The 9,442-nt window shown below is 37.7% G+C and overlaps 1 protein-coding gene across 1 annotated transcript; it reads left to right on the top strand.

Annotated features, from left to right (window-relative positions):
* Nucleotides 1-1,666: 1,666 nt before the first annotated feature.
* On the top strand, nucleotides 1,667-2,611 carry LOC122115899 (olfactory receptor 51I2-like). The gene has a single exon (XM_042689500.1). The coding sequence runs from the start codon at nucleotides 1,667-1,669 to the stop codon at nucleotides 2,609-2,611; it is 945 nt and encodes a 314-aa protein (XP_042545434.1).
* Nucleotides 2,612-9,442: the final 6,831 nt, after the last annotated feature.

The raw sequence follows: 9,442 nt of genomic DNA, 5'->3' as shown, positions 1-9,442 counted from the left end.
CTGTTCTCACACGAGCATTGAGATAGATGGAGAAGGAATTTAATGAGATGATGAACAGGGTGAAGCACAGTGACAGACAAAATGGTAAACTTCCTACATCATATTTGAAATATAAATAATTGGAAATCGATCTAAAATAGCTAAAAGTCATAACTATGCTATATAAATTTGGTGTACAGAGGAGAAATTAGGAGAATATCATGAATGGAAAATAACTTGGAAAATAGTCATATAAGTGAGCAGAGAAGTAAGTAATTGCTAAAGGACATGAAAAACTGATTAGCTCGATATTACTTGACATGTTTCTTCCATGAAGAAGAGTTTTGTTGGGGTGAGACATATTTGATTGTGGATTCGATTAATATAAGCCTGTGATTCCAAAACTTTGCTACATGTTGGAATTACCTGGAGGATTAAAAAAAAACAAAACAGTAACAAATGTTGATTTTCTAAGTTTTATCTGCAGAGTTTCAGATTTCATGGTTATGGGCGTGGCTTGAACAAAGCCTACTTTAAAAGTTCTCCAAGTGAATCTGACATACATTTAGATTTTGAGAATCTTATACCTACAGAAAAGAAAAAGAACTTCCATGCAATCATATTAAGGATAAAAAAAACCCCAATATTGGTGAAGCATAAAGAACAAGCCTCTAGAGAATAAATGAGGGACTCAAGCAACAAAGAGAAGATGAGGGATTGGAATAATATTTGTGTGAAAGTAGAGGAGACCTCTTACAGTACAGTAAAAAAGTGCCAGCAGATGCCTAGAAGACAATAAATTGGTAGGAAGAGAGTGACAAAAAACAAAACAAAACAGATTTATTAAGAATGATTTTACCTCACTTACAGAAAAAAGTGGTAGTTAGAGTGTTGTAGAAAGATAAAATCATTTTCCATCATTACAACATGATTATTATATTATGTTACATATATATTACTATAAAGAACATGATCATGGAAGAATAAAGAATAATGTTCAAAAAAGGAGTCAGAGAAAGAATTTCTCTGAGGCAAGTGTTGGAGTTCATGACAGATGTGGAGATATGGCTAGATAGTAGGTAGTTTGAAATATAACTTTCTTTTTCTTTCTTTTTTCTTTTTTGGTCAGTTGTGGGGCCTGAACTCTGGGCTTGGGCTCTGTCTCTCAGCTCTTCAGCTAAAGGTTAATGTTCTACCGCTTGAACCACAGCAGCACTTCTGGCTTTTTCTGTGTATGTGGTACTGAGGAATCAAACCCAGGGCCTCACACATGTGAGGCAAGCACTGTACCACTGAGCCACCTTCCCAGCCCGTAACTTTCTTTTTCCTGGTCTTCCCATGGTCTTTTGAATTGTATCCAGAAATCATTGTCAATTCGAATTGTTTTTGCTGGACCTCAGGCTTGAAATCAGGGTCTTGGTACTGTCCCTGAGCTGTTTTATTTGCTCAAGGTTAGCACTCTACCACCTGAGCTACAATGTCACTTCCAGCTTTTTCTGTTTATGTAGTGCTGAGGAATTGAACCCAGGGCCTCATGCATGTGAGGCAAGCATTCTACCACTGAGCCACCTTCCCAGCCCTTCATTGTCAGTTCTATACCAAGACATTGACTGCTCCTGATGTTCATGACTTCCACTGTCTGACCTCATTTTCTCTGTATTTCTCTAAAAGCCATTCCGAAACCCTTATGAAAAGCTTTAGGACTAACATCTCGAGCACCACCAGCTTCACATTAACAGGCTTTCCAGAGATGGAAAACCTGGAGCACTGGCTGGCTGCCCTCCTCCTGCTGCTTTATGCCATCTCCATCCTGGGCAACACCCTCATTCTCTTTATCATAAAGGAGGAGCAGAGTTTACATCAACCAATGTACTACTTCCTGTCTCTTCTGTCTGTCAATGACCTGGGGGTGTCTCTTTCCACGTTGCCCACTGTACTGGCTTCTGTTTGTTTTCATGCCACAGAGATTGCTTTTGATGCTTGCCTTGCCCAGATGTTTTTCATCCACTTTTTCTCATGGATGGAATCTGGGATCTTGTTGGCTATGAGTTTTGACCGCTATGTGGCTATCTGTAGTCCCCTGCGCTATTCCTCAGTGCTCACGGATGCTCGGGTAGCCTACATGGGTATATCTATCATCGTCCGCAGCTTCTGCATGGTCTTCCCACTTTCCTTTCTTCTGAAGAGGCTGCCCTTCTGCAAGGCCAACGTGCTAGCCCATTCCTACTGCCTGCACCCAGACCTGATCCGCCTGCCCTGTGGTGACACCACGATCAACAGCATGTACGGCCTGTTCATTGTCATCTCGGCCTTTGGGGTGGACTCCCTGCTCATCCTGCTCTCCTATGTGCTCATTCTGCGCTCTGTGCTGGCCATCGCCTCCCGGGAGGAGAGGCTGAAGACACTCAGCACGTGTGTGTCTCACCTCTGTGCTGTGCTCATCTTCTACGTGCCCATGCTCAGTGTGTCCATGGTCCATCGATTTGCAAAGGAGGCCCCTGAGTATGTGCACCAGTTCATGTCCCTGGTCTATCTCTTTGTGCCTCCCATGCTCAACCCAATTATCTACTCCATCAAGACAAAGGAAATCCGAAGAAGGATACACAAGCTGTTATTAAGACCTAAGTTCTGATCAAGGAGGAATGTTTTCTGAAATGCCAGATTCTTTTCTGAGTTTTGTTATTGCTGGTGTGGGGGTGTTCCAGGCTGGTATGTTGGAGCTTTTAGTTTTCTTTCTCTATATGGATGTACTGTTGTGTATATGGAATTTGTTACATGATGTAACCTAGCTATAATCTGTAAATTAAACATTTTAAATCCACTTATACTATTTTTATACAGACTGAAAGCTGAAAGTTTAATCATCTTTTTTGTAAATAAATCTCTATCCTTAAAATTATAGCCAAGATGTGCAATTTACACCCAACTTGTTTCTAATAAAATACTTCCCTTACTATCACAAAGGTTTTGAATTAATTTTTATAAATGTTTTAATATTGAACTCTACTTCCTGTTGAATCTGATTGCTAATTTCCATTCTTCATTGAATTATTTATGTATGAAATATTTTTTAATCTTGTATTTGCAACCCAATTATGTAATGGTTTATGTCTGTTTAGCAGATATGTTTTCATTTAGGTTTTAGACTTATTTTATTTTCCTGATCTATATTGTGAAAAATTGTTTTAAAATCATGTAATCTCAATCTAAGGGAGTTTTGTTGTTGTTGTTTTAATTTTTTTGATTAAAAATCACACAGTGGAATCTTTTTCATGTCATATCTGGTAAAAAGCCATTAACCAACTTTCAGATGCTGACATATTTAACATTTATAAAAGAATATGTCTGTCAGAGATACTGGGCTTGACTGTGAAGTATCCTAACAAAGACTCTGAGCCACAGTTGTTTATAGAGTATCTTCTACTCTGAAAATGCAAATTGTACTGGGCACTGATGGATCACACCTGTAATCTTAGCTACACAGGAGCTGAGATCTGAGGATTGTGGTCTGAACCAGCCCAGGCAGGAAAGTCTGTGAGTCTCTTGTCTCCAATTAACCACCAGTAAATTGGAAATGGAACTGTGGCTTAAAGTGGTAGAGCACTAGTCTTGAGCAAAAGAGCTCAGGGATAGCACCAGGCCCTATAAAAGCCCCATGATAGACAAAAAAAGAAAAAGAAAGGAAAATGCAAATTGCAACCTAGGCAGCTGATTTCTCCCAGCTTATCTTTGCCTTAGATGCATACAAAGTCTTATGGTTCTCAGGCTTGTTTTCCTCTTACACAGAAAATCTAAGATACACTATAACCATTCAATACAGATAAGTGTTACATGCCAATGCTCCAATGTGGAATTAAGGGGAAAAAATAACCAGTAGAATGATGAAAGGGGTAACATTTTTTGAGATATGTTTACTCACTAACTGACATGTTGAGTTGAAAGTACTCTGTACAAACAAAGATGAAAGAGAGAGAGAGAGAGAGAGAGAGAGAGAGAGAGAGAGAGAGAGAGACCTAAATTTAGAACAATCATTACTAAAGTTTGGACAAGAGATCTAATTAATACATCCTGTATTTGGAAATATCACATATTACCATTATACAATTATTATGTGTTAATAAAAAAGAGAAGATCATGGAGAAAGAACACAGGAGTATGTAGATAGTAACAATTCCCGGCAGATATGAATACGTCCAATCCTTGCTGTATCTCTTCAGGTAGCTGCCTCTCATAAGCCGTAAGGAATAAATCACACTCACAAGTTCTAACACAAAATCTTTTCATATTACATATTATTCCAGTAAACACTTTTGGGTGAATAAAGAATGAGCTGTGTTATTCTTTATAAGCAAATACTGGAAAAACAAAGCTAGAAACAAATATGCTATGAATATGAATATGAAGAGTTATTACTGCCCCACTCAAAATATCCTGAACTTTTTTTTAACAAGTGCAGTTAAAGAATGACAAGAATCCTTTCTGATAAGGAATAAAGACAGAAAAGCACCTCAGTGAGAATTTCCTGAGCTACATGGCTTTCTGTAAATGATGTAAAGCAGAAGCTGAGTGATATTCACCTCTGCCTTTTGTATTTCTCTTTTTTTATTGCAGCGTTTTTTATTAATAAGATTTTTAATGTGAAAATACCATACAGAGAGGTTACAATTACATGAGCAAGGTAATGAGTATATTTCTTATCAAGCATTGTTGCCTCCTCCTTTGTTTCTCCTTACTATCCCTTCCCATCACTCCCCCTCCCCATGAGTACATTTCTTATCAAGCATTGTTGCCTCCTCCTTTGTTTTGAATTTCTCTTAATTGAAATTTGTTTTCCCTACACTTACACACATCAGTACTTTGGTTAAGTGGTGCCAGGCTATAGAGGTTTATAGGAAATCTTACCTGGAGAGTATGAAGAGTGTTGGAGACATACAAATTTCAGTGAAATATCAAATGTTTAGGTGTTCTCAATTTCTGTGGAAATCATATATGTAGGCAGGTACTAGTGTCTCACCCCTGAAATTCTATCTACTCAGGAGGCTACAATCTGAAGATCACAGTTCAAAACCAGCCTGGGAAGAAAAGTCTGTGGGACTCTTATCTTCAATTAATCAGCAAAAAGCCGGAATTAGAGCTGCCCTTCATGTGGTAGATGGCTAGCCTTGAACAAAAATGCTCAGGGACAGAGGCTAGGTTCTGAGATCAAGCCCCAGGACTGGCGCAAAATATGTACACATATAGAAATCAAATCATTGAATTAAAAACAATCAGTGGATAATATTCCTTGTATTTTTCAAATACATTTGATAAACTAGTCTTCTATGCATAGAGAAAGAGAAGAATAAAACATGTTTTTGCTGCAAATATGAGCAAAATCAAAATATGACAACTAGAAGTAGGCAAAACAGTCTTGGTTTCTGACCTTCGTGTCCAGTTGCTGCTGTCCTACCAGGCACCCTGTTCTTTACGAAGACTGATTCCTTGGCTGTAATTCTTGGCTAGTTGCTCAAGATTAAGATGAGAGTAATTGACAAAGTACCTGCCTATTTCCTGAGTGTCTTTTATTCTAAGAAACCTGAAACATTTAGGACCAAATGCTCTGTTAGTTACATTGTTGGGAAGGTACTAGTTCCCTGTACTCAAATGTACAAGAAGCTGCACAGAGACTTCTTATCTGAGAATTAAATAGAATAGAGGTCCTCAGCCCACAGTAAGTAGTCAGCACACTTAGAAGACTGTCCAGTTCTTGTAGCATATAGAATATTCTCTTACAGAAGAATTGCCCTTTTGCTGGCTCAGAAGGTGAACTTTCTATGTCCTGCTTTTGTTTATTAATCCTGTCTGGGAGAAGAGCACTTCCCATCTATCTGAATTGTCTCTGCAACAGCAAAGACCCTTGTCTTAGAAAAGCTGGTTCTAACGCAATTATAAGATTATTTCTTTGTTGCTGTGTATGTCCCTCCCCCACAGTATAACCCATGCTTTCACTGTATTTGATGTTGGTACAATTTGTGGAGGGGAAGGGGAAAAACAAGTCGTTTAAATAAGGATACAGGTGGACCTGCTGCAACAATGAGAAGTACAAGTTGTCATGTCAAAAACGAACTTTACAACTTGGGGGGGGGGAGGATTGGGTGGGGAGGAGGATTGGGTGGGGAGGAGGGAGGATGGGAAGGGATGGAAGAGTAAACAAAGGAGGAGGCTACAATGCTTGATAAGAAATGTACTCACTATCTTGCCCATGTAATTGTAACCCCTCTGTACAGTATTTTCACAATAAAAAAAGAAATATATATAAAAAAAGAAATGAATTCATTATCTTGCCCATGTAATTGCAACCCCTCTGTACAGTATTTTCACAATAAAAAAAAATTAAAAAAAAGCTGGTCAGCTGTGGCTATCACTTCACTAAATTGGGGAAGGACCAATTCAGAACTGATGGTCAGCCGTACCTAGAGGCCTAGTCATTTCTCTCCTCTACAAAAGACTTATTTTGAGGATCCTCTCATTCTCTGGTTTCATACAAATTAATTTCTTGATACCTCAAACAAGTTTTGTGATGTTTCAATTCCATATTGGATTCTAGTTATCTTTTCCCTCCTATGTGTCAGAACTCCAAGGCTGAGAGGTAAACAATTCTGTGCTAATATAATTCTTCCTCCTAGCTTCTCCTATCCCCCACCCTCTCTCTTTCAACTTACCCCTGGCCTTAGATGATGAGCAGTATGTTCAAGAAAAGACATGATTGATACAGGATTCTTACTACTTAGATTTCCCTCTCCCATAAACTTCAAAATAAACGGCTTACAAGCTTTGCTGTAACTATATTCAGCATTTTATCTAGTTAAGGTAGAAGCAAGTCTAAGGTGCTAAAAAATGTAAAAACTTTTCATCATTTATTTGTTTTCTGTGTATTTTTGTCATTATAATAAAGGAATATTGTTTTCAAAGAAAGCTAAATACATAAAAGGATGTGAGTTCCAACTCAATTTCATAAAAGATCACTTGGCTTTCTGAGGATTAGACGTACTGGTTTTTCTTATGGCACCTGCCTCATGAGAGAATAAATAAGAAGAGAATAGTTTCCCATATTCCTTGCAAAGTAACAAACTTTCTCATTAATGATGGAGAAAGGAAGTGGTTGGTAAAGTGGAATGGAGTCAGGTCACACTGAGCGGCTTCTATTCTCTCAATGCGTCTTCTTTCACTTGCTTTACATACTATCAATTTTCAAAATCAGGTCTGTGGTTAAAATCAGCATCTCCCTCCCTCTCTACCAGGTGACCTTGATTTTCCTTCACTTACCCTTAGTAGTTTCCTTAGGCCTTGTCTTTGCATCTATAGACGAATTTGAAATTGGAATGTCATAGAATTATCTTTTTTGCTGTTCTTTTTAATGTACTTATAATGTACTATGTGATTTTTTTGTTTCGTTGTATGTTCTTCCCCCATGGTACAACCTCTGTTGATACTGTATTTGATTCCAGTGTCCTGCATCTTGTGTGTACATTTTTTTAATTTGGGGAGGGGAAGGGAAATAACAAAATGCTGAAATAAGGATACTGGATGACACATTTTAACATATTGTACAAGACAATATGTTGAAAACGAACTTAACAATTTTGTGGGGGTGTGTAGGGGGAGGGAGGGATGGAGTTGGGGAGGTGGGGAGGAAAGGGATGGTAGGGGAAAAATAAAGGAGAGTGTAACAATGCTCGATAGGAAATGGACTCATTACCTTGCTCATGTAACTGTAACCCCTCTGTACAGTATCTTTACAGAGGAAGAGCATATCTTATTATAAACCATTAAATAGCCTAATTATTTTCTACTTGAAATATTTGAATTATGTTATTCAATTCAACCTAAAATAATTCATTCCAGAAAACACATTTCTCTCCCTACTGTAGCTGTGGATGCTTTTGGGAAAGTGGCTTCCTAATATTTATAATCTCCATTAAAAATAGCTCCTCTCTCCACACCTGTCACTTCTCCACAGTAGATTGTTCCTCAGTAGAGTTTTGCACACAGAGAAAATCTCTCTATATAATGTATATGCTCAATTGCTATGAAGTTTCCAGGACAATTTTCCTAGACTGCACAGGTTACCTCCTTCTAAACTATATTTTCATCTTGCATTAAGTGTAAACTTATTCTGAGATTTTTAAAATTAGGCTGAGGGATTCAGGACTGTGTTTATTCCTGTTATATTAAAGAAAGTATATAAAGAAAAATCAGTCTAACAGAATGTAAAATAAACTATCTTCTACATCTGATGTATGCTGATTATCCCAGGCAGATCAGAGCTGAAAATCTGAGGATATAATTTGTGACATTTCGCCCACCCTGTTGGAGAAAGTTATTATCCTAAGAAAGGAAGAGAAAGAGAAATCATAGCTCCCAGTACAATGTCCTCCCTCAAGTCTGTGAGCCAGAAATCTCACATGGTTTTTCATGAAAGAGAATTGAGTGAAGATGTTAGAAAGAAAACAAACAGAAATGAACCTGGTAATTGTTTGACATCAGAAACTACCAGTTCCCTACATTATCATATATATTCATACACGTTGTTAAATCCTAAATTTGACAGTCCATAGGATTTCACTCAGTGAAACAGAAACAACTCATGAATGTTTGATCATGACTGTGGTGGGGTAAACTAGGGATCTTAAGCAATGATAATTAGAACAAAAAGAACTATTTTCATAGTCAGATGGTCCCACAAACACAGGGAAACAAAACTTTACTTCATATATTATCTCTGTGCCTGATCTGATTTGAATATGAAGTGAGCTAACTTGCATAAATAATTTTTTATTGTGAAAATACCACACAGAGGAGTTACAATTACATGGGCAAGGTAATGACTACATTTCTTATCAAGCATTGTTGCCTCTTCCTTTGTTTCTCCTTCCCATCCCTTCCCATCTCTTTCCCCACCCCATCTCCTCCCTCCAAAAGTTGTAAAGTTTGTTTTTCGACATAAGGACTTGTACATCTCATTGTTGCAATGGCTCTACCTGTATCCCTATTTAAACGATTTGTTTTTTCCCTTCCCCTCCACAAATTATACCAACATCAAATACAGTGAAAGCAAGAGTTATACCATGAGGGAGGGACATAAATAATTTAGAGTAGAATTCGTCACATATATAGATACAGTGCAATTGCTTATTGTATTAGTAAAACTCATTATTGCTGAAAATAATTCTGAGCTCCTAGTCTTCTGTAATCTTTAACTACTCACTCAATTGCCTCCAATGCATACTCTTCTGTGAACGTCCACAGTATTTGCAACATTAACTATCTATTTTGAACTCCTGGTTTGTGCTGTTAACATCTGTGTTTTCATTTCCTGGCTTCATTAACATTTCCGCAAGTGCTATTTTTTCCAAGAATATGCTATATTTGATGATGATCATAATGACCCGTGATCGGTGGCCACAATCACCAAACCAGAAAG

This window comes from Dipodomys spectabilis, unplaced genomic scaffold (assembly GCF_019054845.1).
Source record: "Dipodomys spectabilis isolate Male_0828 unplaced genomic scaffold, ASM1905484v1 ptg000003l, whole genome shotgun sequence".
In the NCBI taxonomy this organism is placed as follows: Eukaryota; Metazoa; Chordata; class Mammalia; order Rodentia; family Heteromyidae; genus Dipodomys; species Dipodomys spectabilis.
This window is presented reverse-complemented; position numbering and strand designations above follow the sequence as displayed.

Bases quoted from the DNA above. Each gene is read 5' to 3' on its own strand.
- LOC122115899 (XM_042689500.1), top strand. From the start codon at position 1,667: ATGAAAAGCTTTAGGACTAACATCTCGAGCACCACCAGCTTCACATTA.